At 39.2% G+C, this 24,289-nt stretch overlaps 2 protein-coding genes across 3 annotated transcripts in view; one reads left to right on the top strand and one right to left on the bottom strand.

Moving 5' to 3' along the window:
* Positions 1 to 1,577: 1,577 nt before the first annotated feature.
* On the top strand, positions 1,578 to 4,922 carry PNMA1 (PNMA family member 1). Its single transcript, XM_061429404.1, has 2 exons — positions 1,578 to 2,710; positions 4,745 to 4,922. The coding sequence occupies exon 1, from the start codon at positions 1,578 to 1,580 to the stop codon at positions 2,637 to 2,639; it is 1,062 nt and encodes a 353-aa protein (XP_061285388.1). The 3' UTR covers positions 2,640 to 2,710; positions 4,745 to 4,922.
* Positions 4,923 to 5,353: 431 nt separating this feature from the next.
* Positions 5,354 to 24,289, bottom strand: part of DNAL1 (dynein axonemal light chain 1) — a 40,758-nt gene continuing 21,822 nt past the window's right edge. For both annotated transcript variants that reach the window (XM_061429405.1, XM_061429406.1), the window contains exons 5-8: positions 22,258 to 22,313; positions 14,817 to 14,943; positions 13,838 to 13,978; positions 5,354 to 10,783 (exon numbers count right to left, since the gene is read on the bottom strand). In XM_061429405.1, the coding sequence (XP_061285389.1) occupies positions 10,743 to 10,783; positions 13,838 to 13,978; positions 14,817 to 14,943; positions 22,258 to 22,313 (365 nt within the window). In that variant the 3' untranslated portion in view covers positions 5,354 to 10,742. The remainder of the gene's footprint in view (positions 10,784 to 13,837; positions 13,979 to 14,816; positions 14,944 to 22,257; positions 22,314 to 24,289) is intronic.

Below are 24,289 nucleotides of genomic sequence, written 5' to 3'. Positions count from 1 at the left end.
CATAGTTGAATGCTGTGTCCTTTAGGGGAGATTTTCAACCATCTGGGATTGACGTAAATCGGCCTTGGTTTGCTTGCAAGGGATTACGTGAAATTTTTGAACCATAAGCATTCTGTTTTATCAGTCCATTGTCAATGATGCCAGGACAGGGGAAATAACACACTAGCGTTTGCTTGGCTACAAAGGTTACTTAATAGATCTAGATCTTACAAAATTTTAGAAGAAAAAGGCTCAACTCAGTGTCTGACAGGAAAACACTGCACACTTCCAGCGTTTTAGTCTTATTGGGATGAAGTTCGCGGAGGGTGCACAGTGCGATCGATTGGCTGGTACCGCATCTGTTTTTGAACAGAAAACTCCGGGAGTTGGGAGTGGACAAGGAGACCTGGCCTGCTGCAGTCCATGGGGTCGCAAAGAGTCGGAAATGACTGAGCGACTGAACTGGACTGGTTGAAGGAGCGACGTGAGTTAAGTCTTCCTTGACAGACTCATATCATTTTCAATGCACTCCAGAATTAAACTTTTAAACACAGTGCTTTGTTTAAAAAGGAAAAAAAAAAATCTGTAAAGTGTGAAAAAGGAAATGCGCCATCAGAGAACGCTCCGCGAGTCCCTTGCTAGCACCATGGCAACCGCAGGCAGCCGGAGCGTCAGGGTCTGGAGTCTTCCAGGCCGCCGTTGCCTTGGCTACGCTCGCGCAGGCTTCGGATGCGGGGGCGGGGCGAAAGCCACTCGCCGGCCGGCCCCGCCCCTCGCTGCCGCAGTAACGCCTGGGCTGGCTGCGGGTCAGTCAGGCCGGCAGCCTCTCTACTCCGTTCCGGGTCAGCTCGCCGCAGCCCACGCGCAGCCCCTGCGGCCTGCCTTCGCCGGCGCCGCCTCTAGCCTCGCTTCCGCCTCCTTCCCGCGCCTCGGCTGCTGGTGCTCAGGGTATCCGACTGTCGTCGCCGCCCAGAGGGGTGTACCTGCGCCAGTGAAGAAGCCGCTCTTGGGCTGGCCTCGCGGCGACCTCTGGACAGTCTCCCCCTGCAGGGGCGGCACAGTTCGCAGTCTGCAGAAGAGCGGCTCCTCGCGCGCCTGAAGGCCGAGCTCTGACCGCGGAAGCCGGGTTGATGCCAGGAGGGGCAGCAGCGAGTGGCCGGCGCCTGAGCTGCGGAGAACGGGCGGCCACGCCCCGGGATCACACCCCGGCGGCCTCTTCAGAGCGCGGCGTCTCCTGCCATCTCCGCCTGTCTTCCCTCCGGGCCTCTGCGCCGAGACGCGACACCCTGCCTGCAGGTGCGGGACCGGGCCCGCGGATGCCGATCGGAGACACAAGATGGCGTTGGGCGCGTGACTGAGCATCCCCCAAGTTTCGCTCCGAGGACGTGGAGGACGGACGTTGGTGGGGGCAGTGAAAGGACGAGAGCCGGATTCTGGTGTCGTTCGTTAATTGTGATTGCGTGAAGCTTGACTCCTCGGGCAAATTGCAGGGGAGTGTCCGCTGTCGTCCTAAGTCCTTTAGCACAGGGAGCCACAGTTTTGACTCGTATCTAACCCCCTGATAACCCAACTACCAGGGGCCCTTGATAGTTGGGGAAATGGCGATGACACTGTTGGAAGACTGGTGTAGAGGGATGGATGTGAATTCCCAGAGAGCCCTGCTGGTCTGGGGGATCCCGGTGAACTGCGATGAGGCTGAAATCGAAGAGACCCTCCAGGCTGCGATGCCCCAGGTGCACTATCGAGTGCTTGGGAGAATGTTCTGGAGGGAAGAGAATGCCAAAGCAGCCTTGTTAGAGCTCACTGGCACTGTGGATTACGCTGCCATCCCCAGGGAGATGCCGGGTAAAGGAGGGGTCTGGAAAGTAGTCTTTAAGCCTCCGACTTCCGACGCTGAGTTTCTAGAAAGGTTGCATCTCTTCCTAGCCCGAGAGGGATGGACTGTGCAAGATGTTGCCCGTGTCCTTGGGTTTGAGAACTCCTCTCCAGCCCCAGGCCCAGATATGCCAGCAGAGATGCTAAACTATATTTTGGATAATGTTATTAAGCCTCTTATAGAGTCCATATGGTACAAGAAGCTGACGTTGTTCTCGGGGAGGGACATCCCGGGGCCTGGGGAGGAGACATTTGAGCCCTGGCTGGAACACGCTAATGAGGTCATTGAGGAGTGGCAGGTGTCTGATATAGAAAAGAGGGGGCGGTTGATGGAGAGTCTTCGAGGCCCTGCCGCTGATGTCATCCGCATCCTCAAGACCAACAACCCAGATATTACCACCGCCGAATGCCTGAAGGCACTTGAGCAGGTGTTTGGAAGCGTGGAGAGCTCCAGGGATGTGCAGGTCAGATTTCTGAACACTTACCAGAACCCGGGAGAAAAATTATCTGCTTATGTCATTCGTCTGGAGCCCCTGCTGCAGAAGGTGGTGGAGAAGGGAGCCATAGATAAAGAGAACGTGAACCAAGCCCGCCTGGAACAAGTCATTGCGGGGGCGAACCACAGCGGGGCCATCCGAAGGCAGCTATGGCTGACCGGGGCTGCGGAAGGGCCGGCCCCTAACCTCTTCCAGTTGCTTGTGCAGATCCGTGAGGAGGAGGCCAAGGAAGAGGAGGCGGCAGCTGAAGCCGCCCTCTTGCAGTTAGGCCTGGAGGGGCACTTCTGAGTCCTGAGAAAACGGACTTTAGTGCAGACCTAGATCACAGCTGCTTTTCGTGTTTCTGTGCTGTCCTGCAGGTATGTCACCTAGTGGTAAAGACTTAGTGTGATTTTCCTGGGGTAAGTCAGGCCTGCATATTGACGTTAACATTGGTAAAACCTTGCAAGCGAGCACCAGAGCTGCTGCAGTACAAGTGAGTCATGTCAGCCACAATGCCAGGGAAAGGCTTGGACAGTGCAAGTTGTCAGTGCTGCAAGCTGTCATCATGGCATCATCATCAGTTGTGAAAACCATGGGAACTCGTGACACTTCCCAGAGGTAACTGAATGTGAAATTGCGTGTTCAGAAGTTTAGTGCATGGCATGGCTCACACAGGAAGTGTTGAGTAAAAATGTGAACTGTTGTTATTACTACTCTTGTGAGTAGTTTTTGTGTTTACTGTAAATTGTTCCTGATTTATATTAACGGAAAGAAGTGTGAATTAGATATTATTCAACTTTCCAGTGCAAATTTCTCATTTTTCATCTTTAAACATCTAGATCAGTTTAACTGAGACGCGTTCTGAGGCTGTAAAAGGAGGTGTTAGAAATACTGCACTTACAGAGTTGTGTATCAAGTCTTCACTGAACAAGATAGGAATAGAACAGGGAGGTTAATATGAACCAGCTCAGTATCTATTCCCCCATTTCAAATCTTTATCATTGAAGAGTAGTTTACCTTGTTCATGCTGGTTCTCAGTTTGAAGTTATCAAATACATGTTTATTAATAAAAATATTTTTTAAATTCTCTTGTCTTGTTTTTCTGACATGTATGAAAAATTTCAGTGTAATTAAGCTCTATGATCTTCTTAGGAAGACTTCGCCATGTCACTGAAAAAAACCCCAAACCTCAGTTCTTTTAAGTTTTATATCATACTATGTAATTTGAAGTTGCAGTACCTTTCAATATATTCAATCTTTGCATGTTTTCTACCAGAGAAGTGTTTGAAGGCAAAATCAACTAAATATTTATTTAGTTGATAACTAAATATTAACTTACTATAAACTAAATATTAACTTACTATAAAATGTTAGAAAATCCTGAAATGGAGTTTAGGAGGTTATCTAGCAATGCTTCCCCCGCACCCCCCATGCCCCCCAACCCCCTGCCGCCCTTGTAAATCTTTTTTCAGCTAAAACTGTTTCACTGCAGGAATAATAACTCATCATACTTATATAAAATTGATGGTTCAGTATCACAGCAGTCACTTATATCAAGAGGATATAAAAAGAGAAATACAACTTAAAACATGTTTATTTGGTTCCAGAGATTCAGTGACTGAAGTTGTCCATCTTTTGAAATTCTAGTAAATCCAGAAGTGATTAAATGAACATAAGAGTTCAGTGGAGTTTTCCCATAGTAACAAGGCTAGCTGGTCTGTGTAATGATCACAAGGTAAACTTATTTATAAAGGCTGATAATTGGTATATGGTATATTTTTGTATGGGTATATTTTTCTGTACACTCATTCATGTCCTCACTTACCATGTCTGTTCCTCCATCTTCCTTTCTTCTCTCAACACACACGTCACATCTTTGACCCCCACAACACATTTGCAGACCTTAACTCACCCCCACAAGCACGTCTGCATCCCCCCTTCCCCACTCATAACTTCCTCCTCCACTCCCACAGGCTTGGCACTGGTACACTCTCCTCACCTCTCACAATCCTGTCTTCACACACTCACTCCCACCTTCTCACCAACATGCCATCATAAACATACACCCTCTTCCCACCATACACATATACACATATTACACTCATAACAAAAAGAAGTAATAGGTTCTTCATGTTTTTTACCCAATATGGACATACTTTATCCATATATAGGGATACACCATATCTTTTTATGGCTGCAGAATTGATTGCATTTTAGGAGGGAAAGTCATCACTTAGGATTCTCTCACTATAATTGCATATATCTACATATACATACACACATACTAATGCAATACATATATATGGCAGAAAACAATGTCAGAATTCTAGATGTTCACCCTTTATTCTAGAAAACAATGAACTGAAAATAACGTGCTATTTATGATCTGAATTAAGGTTTTCTCTTTATAGGCTCAAAATCTGCTTTATAAAGGAGGACAACAGCAAGAAACATATCCTCATAATCAAAGAACTGTGGAATAAAGAAGCAGAAACTGCAATACAGTCCCATTCTGTGACCAGAGTTACATTTGACAGCATAGAATATGTGCTGGGAAAACGTGTAATATCATTGCTATTGCTGGGTTCTTCCTGTTTCTTGTGTATCAGAAAAGAGCTAGCCAACACCAGGCCATTTCAGGCAACAAATCAAGGGCCTATCTGCCAAGCTTAACCTTGTACACTTCTGGAGATGAGGAGAGGACTAGCAATGGCCAAGTGCAGTAGTAACTTGCTGTCTCTGGAAGTGCTTCTTCCAGGATCTTAAGTCATTTGAAATGGTGCCCAGAGAACTGGGTAAGACTTACAAACCTGAGAGAGGAGTAAACTACTGAAAAATAATTTTAGCACAAAGAAATGAGTCAATCCCCCCTTCTTTTTCTCCCTCTCACTCACACACAAGCTGTGTGGAATGTCATCCAAAGACTGAATTTCTTTGGAACTGAATATCATTGAGAGTTCACATAATTGCTCTATATTAGTTAAAACTAATGGACAGTAATCAAAAAAGATACAAATAGATTTTCTATAAAATAACACAATTTATTACTGTTTTAAAACAAGTCTCACAAAATAACATTCGGAAACTCAACATTTCTAAATAATTTAACACAATAAGTTTAGTCATAAAGTCATGCTACAAAATTCCTGCATATAAAAGATTATTACTAAAGTATTAATACATGTTAAAATGTTCTTCAGAATGGAGTTGGTTCTAGAAGCCAAAGATTCTGGAATGATGCTCATGACCATGACTGACACCCTGGGAGAAGGAGCTGCCTGTATGCATATTCTCTACAGCTACCAACTCACTGGTCTTTTGATATTGATCCCTCTAGGCAATAGCACCTCAGAGGCAGGTACCCTGCTGATCAAAAAAGCAAAGAACATCCCACCGTTGTAACATTAGCCACAACTTAATCTAGCCAACATCTAAATTAACTTTTTAAATCTAGATGTAGGAAAGATAACTCACAAAGTTTCCATTCTGAGTAGCAGAATTCTACTTAATAAATCCCCCAGAGGGATGACTTCATGTAGCAGACATGGAAGATGACACCAACTAGGGAAATAAGGAAATCCTGACTCTGATTATGATGACACAGAACTACTGCTCCGGTGGGCTCAGAACAAGCAAGGATGAACTTTAATTCTCTAATATCCACATGCAGGCTGGGTATTTACCCATCTGCCCTTTGAGAGTACTTTTCACCAACATCCAGTTCATTTTAAAGTGCAAATCGACTGTAAAATAGCTTCCTCTCCCTCACCTCCTTGTTAAATTTGCTAGATCATAATTTGGTTGGCTGGTTCCTTCTAACCAGCCCAATATGGGAAATTAACTAGAATCCAGTTATGACTCCTCCAAATGTCAAGTGAAAATTTATCTTAGGTTAGAAAAAGGTAAGACTCAGTCTACTTGTTCATTTTCTTTCTTTGTAGTCGCTGGTTGATAATAAGGCAGGAATGGAGATATAAATGAGGGATTTCTAAAAGTTCAGTGATTTTTTAAAAAAACATACCCTTAATTTTTTTTTTTTTATTGCACTTACTTTATAGTTAAAAACACTCATGCTAAAGTGAAGATAAAGGAATATGGTCAAGTTAGCTGTCAGAAGCACCAGCTCTGCTGCACTGAATTTGTTTTATATTCAGTTATTTACAGACATATTAAGCAGGCCAAATAAATAAAATGCATGCCAAAGGAACTGATTTCTGCTAAAGGATAACTTCCAATTTAACAGTTATTTTTCTCCCTTTGCCAATATTTACAACGTAAGGTCTCTGTGAACAGACAATCAGATTGCAGTTTAGACAATCAGACTACTACTCATGATCAATGCTTTGACACTTCCCCCCAGTTCTTTTTTTTTAAGTTAGTCACTTAATCCAACCTTTCCAGGCCCTACGCATTTTCCATTTTGTCCTAAGAAAAATCCAGCTGGAAGATTCTGGGTCACATAGACAACTACCTTCAACTCAACTTACACATCACCAACTCTGAGGATAAGTTAACTGTTAAGATTCATTTCTTACTCCTCCTTATTCTACTTGAGGCCAACTGGTAAGAGGTATCAGAAGCGTCTATTCAAGTCAAATTTTCTCTTTACACAGGAACCACATTAACATGTCTTATACCACCTCTATTTGTGGAATAGATCCAGTAACCATACCAAGTTACTGGGCAATTATGACCAGACATTCTTCTGATCACATGCAAAGTTAGTGTCTATGCCAGCTACTTTCATATATAATTACCAAATTTTATACAATATTTTTCTGTATTTAATGACTGCTACAGTCTACAAAATTTGTGCATTATTGGACAATGAATAAAGAATGAACACCTAAAGAATGATGATCTGTTTTCTATACTCAAAATGTTAAACTTCAGAGACAAAGCAAAATCTATCATAAAATTGGATTCTGTTGATAGTAAGGAGAGGTAGGTTAACACTTATTGTCCTAAGGAAGAATGCTAAACAATAAAAGTAGAGACCCTGCTGAAAAACATAAGTTGAGCCTTCCAGCCCTGAGTTTCTAATGTTACATGAAAATTATTAAAAACAGCATTACAAGGAAAACACCAGTGACCATTTCCTTCTATCCATGATTATCAAATATATCACCTCTGAAACAACTCCGGTAGCATATGACTGCTGCTGCTGCTAAATCGCTTCAGTCATGTCCGACTCTGTGCGACCACATAAACAGCAGCCCACCAGGCTCCCCCGTCCCTGGGATTCTCCAGGCAAGAACACTGGAGTGGGTTGCCATTTCCTTCTCCAATGCATGAAAATGAAAAGTGAAAGTGAAGTCTCTCAGTTGTGTCAGACTCTTAACGACTCCATGGACTGCAGCCTCCCAGGCTCCTCCATCCATGGGATTTTCCAGGCGAGAGTACTGGAGTGGGGTGCCATTGCCTTCTCCGAGCATATGACTACAGAATGAAAATAAATGGACCTTGGAAAAAGGAATGTTTCTACAAAGCACTGGTTCTTAACCAGGGGCGAATCTGTTCCCACCCTTGTGCCCCACAGGGCAGATGGCGATGTCTATAGACACTTTTGGTTGTCACAACATGGGAGAGTGTTCTACTGGCATCTAGTGTGTAAAAGCCAGAGATGCTGCTAAACATCCCCTACTACAAGGAACAGCCAGCCATACCCTGCAACACTACCCAGCGTAAAATATTAATAGTGCCAGGTTGAGAAACTCTGGTTTAAAGGAACACACTCCTATTTACAAAGAACACAAAAATCTTTCAAAACCTGACTAGGTAATACAATATAAGCTTAGAGTTAGGGAGCATAGGAAAGCTGAATTCCTCAGTAGGCTATAATAAAATTTCCTGTGAAAAATTAAAATACTGTACTGATTCCCTGGTAGCTCAGCTGGTAAAGAATCTGCCTGCAATGCAGGAGACCCTGGTTCAATCCCTGGGTCAGGAAGATTCCCTGGAGAAGGGAACAGCTACCCACTCCAGTATTCTGGCCTGGAGAATTCCAGGGACAGAGGAGCCTGGCAGGCTACAGTCCACAGGATCACAAAGAGTCAGACACAACCGTGACCTTCACTTTTCACTTTCACTGATTCCATCACTACAGGAATAGAAGAAATTGAATGATCCACTAAAATGGCATTATGTCTTAAGCAAGGAACACAGAATCCATTTCAAGTAGGTCAAATATCTAATCCTAGAAGCATAAACCAAAGGCATTTACTATCAGCTAAATTTGCAGCAGTAAAGGATGACATAAAGAATTAGTTGAAAGAATATTCTGAACTTCTTCATATACCTTATCTTTCATTTTCTAATGACATGAATTCTCGCTCTAATTCTAAGAAAAGGATGCACAGAAGTCATTCAAATATTTGCTGAGTGAAACTGAACTATAAATTGTGTGTGAAATTAACACAGAAAAGCACCTTACACTTCTCTGAGAACTACCAGTGATTAAAAGACATTAAGAAACAAGGAGATAAAGCAATTATCCTCCAATTAAAACTTTTTTAAAAAAAAGGAGAAAAAGAAAATTAGTTTCTATACTACAGAATTCAAAAAAGTCAATCATCAACAGTGTAAGCCATTTTATAAATAAATTCAATATGAAGTCATTCATTCATTCCCTATTATATTCACTTCCAGCATAACTTTTGAAAATACATCCATGCATAGCAATATGGCTTCAAACTTACTTACTAGATGAAGTGCAAAGTACAAGAAAAGATCGTCTTCCCTCTTAGTTTATGGGCCTTAAATATCACCAAGGGTAATTCTCATTGCCTATGGTTCAGAAAAAAATACTCAAAGGCTCTGAATGTATAAGCCAGTCAGAGCAAAGATTTCTTCCTATCAAACTAAGGAAGAGCATAAAGAAGCTAAAAAAGCACTAGACTTATTTAGAATTGATTGTCAAAGCAGTGGGTCCCTTTTGATCAGAGTGATTCAGAGAAATCATGTAGTTCCTACTAAAATAGCTGCAAACTTCTGAAAGCCAGGACTACTTTTGTTTCTTTGACTGGTTTTACATAAGTAAATGGGGAAATATTAATAGCAACCATTAATAATCTCTGGTTGAGGGACTTCAGGCACAATTTGGCAGAGGGCCTCTTCTTCTTTTTTGCAGTCTATCAGTGACCCAGTCACAGACTACTATGGACTTCATCTGGATTACTGACTACCATATCTTGCATTTTCCAAAAACAAATTTTTCTTATATGATAAATTCTAAACTCTGCATCCAGCTATTGCTTTGCAGTTTTGAGGTTAAATCACCTAGTATCCTTCACAGAAGAGGCAATCCTTAAAAATATTGCCATTTGCCTGGGATTCCATAATGAAACATCTTTTCCTTCCACAACCATTTACATAATTTATTTTTAGAGCTGTTTAACTTAAACATTTCTAAAAATATACTTTGAAATACTAAATTTGACTTATTGAAAGATACCAAATCCAGTCTTTTAAGTTCTTTACCTTCACAACAATTACTTCTTTCAACGTGACAGTCAACAGACCGAAGTTATTAGGGCAAATTTTAAAAAATATGAATGGCCAACATTTAAGCTAGGAATTCAAATATAACTACTGCTTATATACATTTCCTTATTTAACAAATAAGGAACTATAAACCAAAAAAGTGTGCCTAAGATTAGGTCCACATGTGTAATAAGGCCAAAGTACAGGTCAAAGGAGTGATCATGACAGTCATTTTAACCACTGACCTGGATCACAGAACAATTGGCTGATTGTGTACAGGACTTGAGTGGACATGCAGGTCAACACAACGTAAATTCCAGTTGACAATGCGCACACTTGTGGAACAAAAGATAAGTAAATACAACATGGGCTTATAAGGCCTCCAAGGTACTCATTTTTCCTTTTTTCACTCTAACTTTTCCAATTCGACTTTGGTGTCTTGATTCTAGGGCTGCTGCTGTAATTCTAAGAGGAACTCTTCCCGAACCAAAGGCATGGCATATTTGTGCTTCTGAGTCATAAAGAGATGGACCTTCAGGAAAGATGGCCTACAGATTCAATAGTTAAGTATATATATTTAAATGTCTGGCCTAAAACAAATCTAAACAAACTGAATAAAGCAACACATTTCTTTTGTTATTAAAAATGACTGGTCTATGAAGGTTTCAGTAGATGGGGCCACACAGTATGTAACTGGGACTGAAGACAAAACCTGAAAATGTGTAGTTTCTAAAAAGAGAACTAGAATATATAAGGTTGGTGGTGTTGTGGGGGAGAGATACTGAATAGGTTTAAGAGAATAAAAGATAGGAATGAGAGGTCTAAGAACCATTTGCCCCACACAGAATCTTTAAAATAAACAACTATACAAAACTTATCTATTCTTATGACATTTAAATAAGTTAACACAAAGTGGAAAATGTAGTGTTAGTTATCTTCTTCCTCATCTTCTTTAATTACTGGGGTACCTAAAAATGAAAAAGAAAATTATTTCTGGTCATTCTCAAGAGATTGTGAAATTCTACATGAAAATATTTTTTTGTAAACCTGAGGATGCTGTGAAGTGTGCTATAATAAAATGATACCACAAAATAATCTTTTATATTTCAAGTTATCTAAAAAACCTCTAAGAGGAATTTCCAAGCTGATTAGGTAATTATAAATATTCAGCTCCCCAAATGAAGAGCTGCAAATAAAAACACCTACAGGTACCAGGCAGAAAAATAAGGCCCTATAACACAAGAAAACGTCTGTACATTAAACACAAAGAAATACTCATTTTTCACAATAAGATATGCAATCCCAGTATTGCCAGAATCTGAATTTCCATGTTACTCCCCCAGATATTAAACATTGAGGATAAATTGGAAAAAAATAAAAAGAACCAAGGAACAAAAAACAAAATACATCCTCAGCTCTCACTGGGCAAACCCATTTCTGAGCTCTGGCATTTGAAGGATGCCCATATGGCACCCCACTCCAGTACTCTTGCCTGGAAAATCCCATGGACGGAGGAGCCTGGTGGGCTGTAGTCCATGGGGTCGCTAGAGTCGGACATGACTGAGCGACTTCACCTTCACTTTTCACTTTCATGCATTGGAAAAGGAAATGGCAACCCACTCCAGTGTTCTTGCCTGGAGAATCCCAGGGATGGGGAAACCTGGTGGGCTGCCGTCTATGGGGTCGCACAGAGTCGGACACGACTGAAGCGACGTAGCAGCAGCAGCATAATTTGACCTTAGTCAACTATTCTGTCTTACCTCTTCAATCAGTCACCCTCCACTCCGGATAAACTGATCAACTCAACTGTTTCCCAAACTTATCTTGCAAACCACTACACCTCTGGATTCTTGGTTAACAAAGTTCCTCCATTTTGGAATGGCCTTCCCAACACACCTCCCATCTAAGCCCTAGCTTTAATTAAGAACCAACTCCAGTGCCTCTTCCTGTGTGATTCTTCTTTATGGCATTGAGCAGAGTTTTACCTCTCTGTACTTCCCACAGCATCTGTTTATGGGGGCTAGTGAATGTCTTGTTGAAATACAAAGTACACAAACTGTAAGTATGCAGATTGATAACCGTACCCAAAATGGACATATCTGGTAACCAGCACCCAGATTAGGAAGAGAACATTATCAGAATCCCCTAAACTTCCTCAAGCCCCCTTCTCGTCAGTGTCCCCCAACAAAAGGTATATTCTATCCTAATGTCTAACACCATAGATTATGTTGCCCGATTTTGAAATTGGTATGAATAGAACGATATTGCATATACTCTGTGTTTGGCTTCTTTTGCTCAACAATATGTTTGTATCATTCATGTACATTGTGTGAAATTATAGTTCATTCATTCTCATTGTTGTTTAATGTTCCATTGTACGAATATGTCGTAATTTATTTATTGTTGGTGGGCATTTGGGTTGTTTCCAATGTACAGTTATTAAAATAGTGGTGCTATAAGCATTGTCATACTGCCTTTTGGTAAACATCCATACTCTTTTCTTTTGGGTATGTAACTAGGAGAAAATCTGCTGGGTCATAAGGGGTGTGTATGTAGTGCTTTTGTAGATAATGCTAGTTTTCCAAAGTTATGCCAAGTTATGTTGCCGTCCAGCAGGTTATGAGAGTTCTAGTTGCTCCATTTTCTACTAACAGTTGGTATAGTCTGTCTTTTTCATTTTAGCTCTTTAACATCTCTCACTTTTTCTTACAAGCAACTGAAGAGGAGCAAAAATAGGCTTGTTAGTAGCCATGGCCATGTATGTTCTATCTCACTGGTTTAAGGTAGACCAAGGTCATTCTTCCAGGGGCTCCTCATACCGGCCTGAAGGCAATACTTGGTCCAAAAGGCTAAATATGGCATGGTCTATTCAGGGTCTACATAAGAGATTCTTTTCTATTCTTAATGGAAGAGATTCACTTTTTGTGCACATTCAGAAAGGAAGACAAATGACTGCAAATAGTTTTGGAGTCTAACCAAAGTCGAACATAAAAAGGCTAAAGTCCAAGACTCTAATATACCCTCTCTTTTCTGCTATTTTATTTTAAATTATGAACATTCTTTCATATAGGTACAATATAAATAATTTAAAGAATAACAGAACCAATTTTTATATATCCATCATCCAATTTAAGAAACAGAACATCACCAGTATCTAAGAAACCTGTTTGCCTCTTCGTGTTTATTCCTATACCGCCCACAAGAGGCAGTCTACAGTTTTTGTTATTTTGCCCTTTGATAAGTGACCAGAGGGAAAAAAGGGAACATACTGCATGAATGGCTTCCTGATAGCACCACTGGGAGGAGGAGTGACCCAGAGAGGTCTGTGACTTTTATCATTTCTAGTTTTTAGATGACAAAAGAAGAAAGTTTGGTAAGGTGAATTATTAATCAGTAAAATGACCAAAAAAGCTATTAAGTGGTAGAACTGGGACTTGAACCCATGACAAAAAAGCTAGTAAGTGGTGGAACTGGGACTTGAACCCAATCAGTCAAGGATTTTTCTTGACATTGTCACCTGTCTTAGGTATTGAGTGCATGTGCTCAGTCACTCAGTTGTGTCCAACTCTTTGTGACCCCATAGACTGTAGCCCGCCAGGCTCCTTTGTCCATGGAAATTTCCAGGCATGAATACTGGAGTGAGTTGCCATTTCCTTCTCCAGTTTTAGGTATTGGGAAACTAAAATTAGGGAGGAGAAGGAGAGAAAACATTACAATTTTGATCCAATTGTGAAAAAGCAACTGTTTACTATTTATGTCTAATTATTTTGCAATATAATATCTTTGGGACTTGAGAATAAACCCAGATTTCTCATAAGCTTTTGGTTTAGGGATGATCCTAGAAGTTTTTCATCTCATTCTGGCCCAAACTGGGACCATAAAATTTCCTATGGACAGAAATGGTCTTGGAGAAGAGAGATAACCTATCATTTGCTTTAGTTTTGCTGCTTTTCATGATTCCATGATACAAATTCAATTCTTATACCCAAAAAATATTTCCAAGCTGGCCCACAGTCACTCACCATCTAGCTTTTTCAGTTTGGGCACTCTCTTGGTTGCCTCTTCAACCCAGTTCCCCTCAGCAGAATGTTTCTCTTCCAAGGGATTGCCTACAAACACCAGGTCTTCTAGGCATGGCAGTTCTGCCAGCTTCACAAATTCAGCTACAAGTGCAAAGAATACATTACATATTAAAATGGCAAGTTTTACCGTTATGATTTTAGGGGCTGAATTCCAATACCACTAGCTCTTAGTTTGTGACTATTCAGAACAACTTGTTAGGTTTTGAAGGAAGTAGGGGAAATTATACCATAGGAAGCCATTCTCTGAAGACATTATAGAAAGGGTGACATACCTCTTCTACCTTTGTGTTAGCCTAAGAATGGGATACAAAGAAGAAATGAGGTTCAGAATCAACAAATCAACCTCCAGTGGTAGGTCTTCTCTATACTGTATGCATCAGTATCAGCTAAATTAAACTGCCTTTGTCTCTGCCCATCCCTTCATCTCTGAATACTTCAAGTCTCTACTGTAGAACGTATCACACAGTTTTCAAATTATTAACTCATAAACTAATCTTGCCCACTAAGCTGTGAACTCCTTGAGGGCAGGGATAGTGTCCTATTCAATTATGTATCTCAAGAGCTTGGCATGGTTCAAGGCACACAGCAGGGCTTTAAAAATGCTAAATGGATGGTGTACAACAAAAAAGAAAAGCAATTACATGTTAAATAAGTCTTCCATCTAAGAATTATTAAACTGATTCCTTTTAGCCTTTGGACAATAATTGAAATTTTTTTCCATGATTAATAGGACTAGGACCTTACAATCATTTCTAAGTAACCATTTAAATGTAAATGTCAAGTGTTTAGATGAAATATAGGAACTCATATAGCTATTTCCCTCTGTGCTGAGAAAGAAATGTCCTCAATTGTATCTTGTTCCCTACTGGGTTATTTTCTATAAACATGAGGTAGAAGATTAGCAAAGAGCCAGCCTCACCCCAGTCTTTCACCAGGTTATTAGACATGTAGAGAATCTTCAGTTTCTTCATTACATGGATCCCTTTCAACTTCTCAATAAAATTGTAGGAGATCCACAGTTCTTCTAGTGTGTCCCCTACTGCTTCCTGAAATAGAAAGCAATTTGATTTACATGCGTTTTTAAAATATAAAAATATAAAGACAATGGCCTTCAGAGAGAACTGAGACCCTCCTGTCCACTGGCAGGAGAGCTGAAGGCTGTATGGGAGTTTTTTCTCATTAAGAAAGCCATGTAGAACATTTTCTTCCTTTCTTCAAACTAATCTGAACTAAGAATAGCTACTGAAATCATCAAGAGGGGGAATAATAGTACTATTTAATTGAACAGTATACTTTTCAAATTACTTCCCTATACATGGTATTATTTGATCCTTATTTAAAATAGGAAAATCATGTTATTTAATTTCTAACATAGATTAAGGGCTTTTTCTCAGATCACAATGCTATTTTGTTTTTGACCACATCACGCAGCTTGTGGGATCTTGGTTCTCCAACCAGGGATGGAACTTGGGCCCACAGCAGTGAAAGCTCAGAATCCTCACCACTGGACCGCCAGGAAATTCCCAACAATGCTATTAGATAGTAGACCTAGGAGACTTCCCTGGTGGTCCAGTGGTTACGACTCTGTGCTTTAAGGCAGAGGGTGCAGCATATGAGACTAAGATCTCACGTGTCACAGGGTGCAGCAGAAAAAGAAAAAAAGTAGACCCAGGTCTAAATTTCAGGGTGTTTTTTTCCCCCAATATTTGTTATGAAAACTTTCAAACATAAACAAGTTGAAAGAATATTATCGTAAATATCCGTATATCCACTACAGGTTCTACTGTAACATTTTACTATCTTTTCCTATCACATATCTGTCCATCTATCCATCCTGCTACCTCTCCATCAATTCACCTCTTTCTTTTTCTTTTTTTTGATGTATAAAACTCAAAATCGATTGTTACAATATAAAGATTATATCATACTGACTCTTAAATGCTAGATATAACTGATGGTAGCACAAAACCTTTTCTTTCATATACAAAAGACAAAATGTAATGATTATTTGTTCCTTAAAAAACAAAAATTACTAAGCAGAATCAATTCAATGTTCAAGGTCCTCTTTTTTTTTTTTTTTTTGCCTTTTGGCTGAGCATGCAAGATCTTAGTTTTCTAACCAGGGATTGAACCTGTGCACTCTGCAGTGACAGAGTGGAGTCTTAACCATTGGACTGCCAGGGTACTCCCTCAATCCCCTCTTAACCCAAAAGAATTTACCTACATCTGCATGCTAATGTCTAGAATGTAGGACGCAGGTCTATGTTCTGGTACTTGTCAATTCAAAGACTATAGGAGAATAAATGTACTCTGGATAAAGATCATTAATGCATTTTCCATACAGATGGAACCAAGAGGAAAAGCTGAGAATGGAGTGGCCTGAGTTAGTTCTGTGTGTTATCCCAAGGCCCACAGTTTATCTTAATTTCAACTTTCTAAGTAGAAGAAACAACAGTTTCAAAGTAAAACTTTTAAATCAGTCCATTCCAGCACTTTATTAGAACTCAATGGCACCCCACTCCAGTACTCTTGCCTGGAAAATCCCATGGACGGAGGAGCCTGGTAGGCTGTAGTCCATGGGGTCACCAAGAGTCGGACACCACTGAGTGACTTCACTTTCACTTTTCACTTTCATGCATTGGAGAAGGAAATGGCAACCCACTCCAGTGTTCTTGCCTGGAGAATCCCAGGGACAGGGAAACCTGGTGGGCTGCTGTCTATGGGGTCACACAGAGTCGGACACGACTGAAGCGACTTAGCAGTTTATATTAGAACTTTGTGATTTAACCAGCCTCTCTCAGGTAAATTCTGATACCTTCTCTCAAAGGATCTAATTAGTATACCATATATAGCATCAGTCTTCAGATAATTTAAACTTTGTTACATACATTTTCATTGCACTGCGTCCCCATCCATCTCCTATCTCCAGTTTAGAACGTGTGAGGCAGCAGAAAAAAATAGTGATTAAATACTAATTAGAAAATTTAGGCTCAATTCTAGGGTTCTTCCACTTATTGTCATTTTACATGTGCAGGTGAGGACTCCTGGTCAGTTTTCACATCGCCAACTTGATCAATTCTCCAAATAGCCAATTTGCTGAATTTACTCTTTTACTGATATAGAATAGTTGGGACAAAGTAAATACACATTGAAGACTGCGATAACTATTTACAGACTACTTATCTCAGCAACAGGGTTTAATAGTGTCTGCTCACTATACTTGGACACTTTACATAACTATCTGAGCCTCTGTTTCTTATCTGAAAATGAAGATTGAGGATTCTTTATCTTAAAATGAGGATATTATCTACTTATGAGTTTCAAGTGAGATAATGCATGTAAAGAGTCTGCTATATAATTATCAATACTGGATAATTATTAGGAATATTGGGGAGTGCCTAGAATTTAGGAAGAAAAAGATAAAGTAGAAACTGGGTAAAAAATATGTTAGGTCAATTTCCAAAAGAAGAAACATAGCTAACAAATAAATATATAAAAAGATGTTCAAAATCATACAGATTAAAACAACATATTGTTTCTAACATATTGACAGATACTAAAAATATGGATAATACTCATGGATATTGAGGGTGGAGGGGGTAACCCTCATTTTTATGCCACTGATGCCAGTGGAGACTGGCATAAGCCCCATGGGAGCAATGTGAGGTACTTGTCGAAATTTAAATGCACAAAAATAACCTCAGCTTTTCTATTTTTAGGAATCTAGCCTACGTAAATATTCAAACAATTGCTAAAGGATATATGTAAAAAGGTGTTCACTACAGTATGATATGTAATAGCAAAAAAAAAGAAAGAGAGAGAGAGAAAGACCCCCCCCCCTTAATAAAATATATGGAAATACTCCATACATACATGCTCATACATGCTCAGCTGTATTGGAATAGTTAAACACATTGCCGTATATACTGATAAAGTAGAAAACAACGGCTATGGAAAAGAATGTATTAAATCTGCCTGTTTTTACATGGAAGGATATTCCTGATTAAAAAAAAAACAGGAAAAATATGCACAATATATCAGTACAAATATAACATACATACACTCACACTTGCATGCACATACACATACGCAGATGTCTGTTTCTACACAGAAAAAAATTTAAAGTATACAAATATTATTTCTGTTATTCATGGAGCTAATGTAGAAAGAGGAAAGACTTTCACAGTGTATTTCATTTATTTATGAGTTGCTTGATTCGTTTTTTACAATTACATGTATTACTCTTAGAATTAAAAATTTAACCTAATAGTTTTTATAAGTAGCAATAAAATATTTGGAGTCACAATAAATATTTACAGAGTGCCTACTACATGTATCAAGCACCAGTGTAGATGCTGATGGACAAAACTGATACACTTATCAGGATTTGTGTGTGACACAGAGAGAAACAGTGGGAGAGATAGAGGGAAAGAGAATAAACAAGTAAGAAAAATGGGAAAAATTAAGAGTGGTAAGAGTTATTGACTAGAGTTCTGTTTTAGGTTAGGATAGTTGGGTCTCTTCTGAGGAAGTGACATCTGAACTGAAGTGTGAAAGTTAAGGAGTCAGTAACGTGGAAATCCAGAGAAGGCAATGGCACCCCACTCCAGTACTCCTGCCTGGAAAACCCCATGGACAGAGGAGCCTGGTAGGCTGCAGTCCATGGGGTCATGAAAAGTCGGACACAACTGAGCGACTTCACTTTCCCTTTTCACTTTCATGCATTGGAGAAGGAAATGGCAACCCACTCCAGTGTTCTTGCCTGGAGAATCCCAGGGATGGGGGAGCCTGGTGGGCTGCCGTCTATGGGGTCGCACAGAGTCGGACAGGACTGAAGCGACTTAGCAGCAGCAGCAGCAATGTGGAAATCCAACAACAACAAATAGTTCTCCTAAGTAGTTTTATATAGACTCCCTTCCTTCAATTTAACATTCCATGTCTCATATATTAGTTATTTGTAAGTTACTGAGGCAGCTATTCAAATCATGCTATGAGGCTAATATGTCTAGATGAATAAATCAGTTAGTATGTGAAACTGTCTGAAGTCCAGCATCTGTATCCACATGCAGACTTATTTTTCTTCAGTCTGTGCATAAGTATAAAGCTTTTAGATGGATTAAATGTTGTTTTTGGTATATGTACACACACATACACACACACACACAAACTGAGGTGGGGGAAAGCAACACAAAGAACTTAGCGGTTACTGATAGCAGTTTATAGAAAGTAAGAGATCTAAGTGATGGTTCAGCTAGATAATATCTCCATTCATGCCTTTAATCCTATATTTACCATTTCTTATTGGTTTCTAGGTATATATTACATTTCACGGGAGAACTTATACACCCATATCAATATTTAAGAATCTAGTTAGTGTTCAGTAAATCCCTGGGGGGACATCCAGCATCTGTCATATTTGTCCTAAAAATTTGGGGGTGTATTTATTTGCAAATTCTTCCTTTATAGAAAATTCAAAGTAATGTTTAGCCTGAAGTATAATAAATTCTGAAATTTTGTACTACAATTTAATACTTTGCCCATTATGAATAATGTCCCCCTATATATGATATTTTACCATCTAAAGCTCATAGAATGAAGAGAAGGCAAAATGTCTTTAAATTTACCAATAATTTAGAATATAAAAATAATTTATATATCATTAGGATTTCATTCGGAGAAAGCAATGGCACCCCACTCCGGTACTCTTTTGCCTGGAAAATCCCATGGATGGAGGAACCTGGCAGGCTTCAGTCCATCAGGTCTTGAAGAGTCAGACACGACTGAGCAATTTCACTTTCACTTTCATGCATTGGAGAAGGAAATGACAACCCACTCCAGTGTTCTTGCCTGGAGAATCCCAGGGATGGCGGAGCCTGGAGGGCTGCTGTCTATGGGGTCGCAGAGTCGGACATGACTGAAGCAACTTAGCAGCAGCAGCAGCAGGATTTTATTAATTATATCTAGCTAGAAAGCAAACAATTCATCTACTGGCTATTGTGTTGGGGAAAAAACTTCCTTTTATTAACTTCAGAATGTAATCTCTAAGAATTTCCAACATTTTATGAATTTATGTGGGTAAGCAGACATGCAGATGTGGGGATATTACCAGATAATTCAAGATAATTCCAAAATTGCTCCTCTGAACACTGATTCCTATTCAGGTGTTTTGGCTGTTTCTGCAAAGGGGTGAATGGTGGTGGCCATTGTAGCCTGTCTGGTCATGGGCAGTTACTATTCTGTAGTATACCAGTTTCAGAAGCAAAACAGTTTCAAATGACTTCAATGACTCTGATGAAGCACAAGCTAGACTTACTGAGGTGAGGTTGGGAAACAGGAGACCAGAGTTACAAAATATTTCAGAGTTTTTATGAAGTATTTAACAATACGCACTTTTTAAAAATTATTGTCTTTGGGGAACATACACAAGAAAAAGAAATTAACTTCATCTTTTCTGAATTTGCCTAGTTTTACAATATTCTTTCATTTCAACCTCTTTGCAAGGAAATTGAGATGGCCAATAAATATGCAAATAAAATACACTGTCAAAAATTTTAACAAATCCATGTTTGGTAAGGGGAAATAGGAACCCTCTTACATTACTGGTGGTGGTATAAATTCGTACAACCTTTCCAAAGTGTAACTTGATAATATGTCACAAAAACCTTAAAAGAAATTCATACCTTTTGACCCTGCAATTCCATTTCAAGGAGTTTATCCAAGGAATTATTCATAGATGTATGCAATAATATAACTAAAAGGAGACTCATAATAGCATTGATTATGAATAATGAGTAACTTATTTAAATAAATTATGGTATATCAATAAAATAGAATATTATGCTGTCATTAAAAAAGAATATGGTTGCAAATTATTTTAAAAACTTAATATCCTCTGATCAAAAACCTCCAATGGCTTTGCAAGCCACTTGGGAAAAAAATCTAAAATTGTTTCATGTCCTATGAGGGCAGGTTCTTGGCTGCATCAGCCTCAATGAGGGCAGTTCCTCATTCAACATTTTTGCTCTCACTCAAGTAACCAAGCAGCTTCAGTTTCAGGACATTTGCACTTGCTCTCCCTCTCCAGTCCGGAGTGCTGGTCCCTTGGTCAGCTCTATAAGCCTACAGAGAGGACTTCCCATCAATCCACGTTCTCTTATATGCCTTGTTTTTCTTCATTGAATTCACCACTTGATATATTATTATACAATTATTATCTAGTCTGTCTCCCTCCACTACAATATAAGTTCAATGAGAACAAGGACTTTATTTTATATTCTGCTGTATCTCTAGTGCCTAGAACGCTGCCTGGCTAAAAGGCATTCAGGAAATATACTGGATGGATTTGCTGAATGAATGGATGACATGGAAACATTATCTTTGTATACTAAGTTAAAAAAAAAAGAGATGGAAAACAAAATGTATAGTATGATTCCATTTTCTATATTCTCACCAAAGCAAAGGAAAAAAGGCAAGAAAGATGTCAATCAAAATGTTAACAGTGGTTTATGGGTACTTTTTTTTTTTAAACCAGCCCACAGGATTTCTGTTTTACTGTCAATAACCTCAGTGCTTGCAAATGGGAGCAGTTTCAAAGCCGCTCTTTGGAAGTTAGCTTGCTGGGTAATGCTTCCTTTTAAAGACTGAATAGATGAAGTTTGTTGTTTGCTGAAAGTGAACAGCACAGAACCCTTCGATTCACCTCTGAATACCCCTGTTTACAAAGAGTAATTTTTCTTTTTTTTTTTTTTTAATTTTTACAATGTTCTGTTGGTTTCTGCCACAAAGCAATGCCAATCAGCCATAATTATACACATATCCCCTCCCTGTTGAGCCTCCCTCCCCTTCCCCCATCTCACCCCTTGAGGTCATCAAAACGCCAGGCTGGGCTCCCTGTGTTATACAGCAACTTCTTACCAGCTATCCATTTTACACATGCCAGTGCAAATACGATGATGCTACTTTCTCCACTCATCCCACTCTCTCTCTCAGTGTGTCTACAAGTCCATGCTCTACTTCTGCATCTCCATTCCTTCCCTGCAAATAGGTTCATTAATACCATTTTTCTAGATTCCATATATATATTAATATTCTAAATTTGGTTTTCTCTGACTTACTTCACTCTGTATAACAGGCTCTAGGCTCATCCACCTCACTAGAACTGACTCAAATTTGTTCTTTTTTAAAGCTGAATATTATTTCATTGCATATATGTGCCACATCTTCTTTATATAGGTATTTTTTTATATAGGTTCTTTTTATATTTGCTTTTCTATTTTAAAAAGTTTCTGGAACAGACAAGTAATACTTATATACTCAAGAAAAAGAGTGTATGCTTTTTTAAGTAGTAAATAACAACCTACCAGTCCATTTAAGTTCTTTATGTTGTTTCTTCCTAAAGACAATATTCTCAAATTTTCTGTAGAGGAAAGGAAGCAATTTTGCTTTATTAGAATCATATCACACAATTGTTATAAATCTAATATAATAAAGCTTTAATACATTTATATAATAAATATCCTTATATAATAAGAAAGGCTGTACTAATAAAAAGTGGTAATCACGTAGGAAATAACACTGACCTATCACTAAGGTAAACTCTACAACTGCACATCACATCAATATTAAATTTTAAATGTTTAGCTGTTTGAAATGCATGGTTTTAAATTACTGGCTAGTAAGAAATATTACACAGATAAAATAAGAGTAAAGAAGATTTGAACTTTAAATTTGGGAGCATATACATTTCAAACCTCTTGTAGTATGAGGGCTTATACTAGAAAATAGAAACATTCTCATGTATAGTCCCCACCTAACTCCACAAAAGAAGCGAAATCAAGTAAATTAGCATTTTAAAAATCTTTTGTCGTATTTTTTAGGATAATTAGATTGTAATTTGGTTTCAAAAGAAGTCTATTTGTGTTTTTTAAAAGGATGTTTCTTTTGTCTATAAGGTTATTTCTGGAAGAAAAAAAGTAGAAACAGTGGTTGGTTTGGGGGAGGAACTGAGAGTCAGTATACAGGCAGAGGAAGATATTTTTAATTTAGCTTCTTCTGAACTTATTTGCATAACACCATGTACACATATTATTTTTCAAAATTAAAAGATTTCTAGTAAAACATGCAATCTCACTTCTGTCCTAAAAATCTACTGTGATTACTTATGCATAAGTTATATATTTACTTTTCACAACTTAAACTTTTATAACTCTGCTATCCAATATGGTAGTTACTAACCACATTGTTATTTAGTCGCTAAGTCGAGTCCGACTCTGCAACCCCATGAACTGCAGCACTCCAGGCTTCCCTGTCCTTCACGTCCTCCCTGAGTTTGCTCAAACTCATGTCCACTGAGTCAGTGATGCCATCCAACCATCTCATCCTGTGTCACTCTCTTCTCCTTTTGCCCTCAATCTTTCCCAGCATCAGGGTCTTTTCCAATGAGTCGGCTCTTTGCATCAGGTAGTCAAAGTATTGGAGCTTCAGCCTCAGCATTAGTCCTTCCAATGAATATTCAGGGTTGATTTCCTTTGGGATTGACTGGTTTGATCTCCTTGCTGTCCAAGGGACTGTCAAAATCTTCTCCAGCACCACAGTTCAAAAGCATCAATTCTTTGGTGCTCAGCCTTCTTTATGGTCCAACTCTCACATCCATACACGACTACTGTAAAAACCATAGCTTTGACTATATGGATCTTTGTCAGCGAAGTGATGTCTCTGCTTTTTGATACACTGTCTAGGTTTGTCATAACTTTTCTTCCCAGGAGCACGTGTCTTTTAATTTCATGACTGCATCCACCATCTGCATTGACTTTGGAGCCCAAGAAAATGAAACCTGACACTGTATCCACTTTTTACCCATCTATTTGCCATAAAGTGATAGGACCATATTAATTTAATTAAAATTATACATAAATTAAGTTTCTCAGTCACATTAACTACATTTCAAGAGCTTAATAGCTATAAATGGCTAGTGGCAACTATATTGGAACAATACAGATAATTCTATTGGATAACACTGTTCTATAACATCCATAATTCAATGGTTAAGAACAAAATCCAATCCAAGCTCTCCAAGGAAGTAACCAAACCTCTCAGAATCTCAGTTTTCTTTTATGTAAAATGAGGAAGTATAGGCTCTATCTTATAGGAATATAAGGACTAAATGAGATAATTGTCTAAAATATTCAGCATAATGCCTAATCCACAGTAAGTCCACAATAAATGATGTATGTGTGTATAGGTATCAGGCATTTATAGTTATGTAAGCTTTGGTTTCGGAGAAGGCAATGGCACCCCACTCCAGTACTCTTGCCTGGAAAATCCCATGGATGGAGGAGCCTGGTAGGCTGCAGTCCATGGGGTCGCTAAGAGTCGGACACGACTGAGCAACTT

Source organism: Bos javanicus, chromosome 10 (assembly GCF_032452875.1).
Source record: "Bos javanicus breed banteng chromosome 10, ARS-OSU_banteng_1.0, whole genome shotgun sequence".
NCBI classification, from domain to species: domain Eukaryota; kingdom Metazoa; phylum Chordata; class Mammalia; order Artiodactyla; family Bovidae; genus Bos; species Bos javanicus.
Note: the sequence above shows the minus strand (reverse complement) of the source record. Positions and strands in the feature narration are given on the sequence as shown.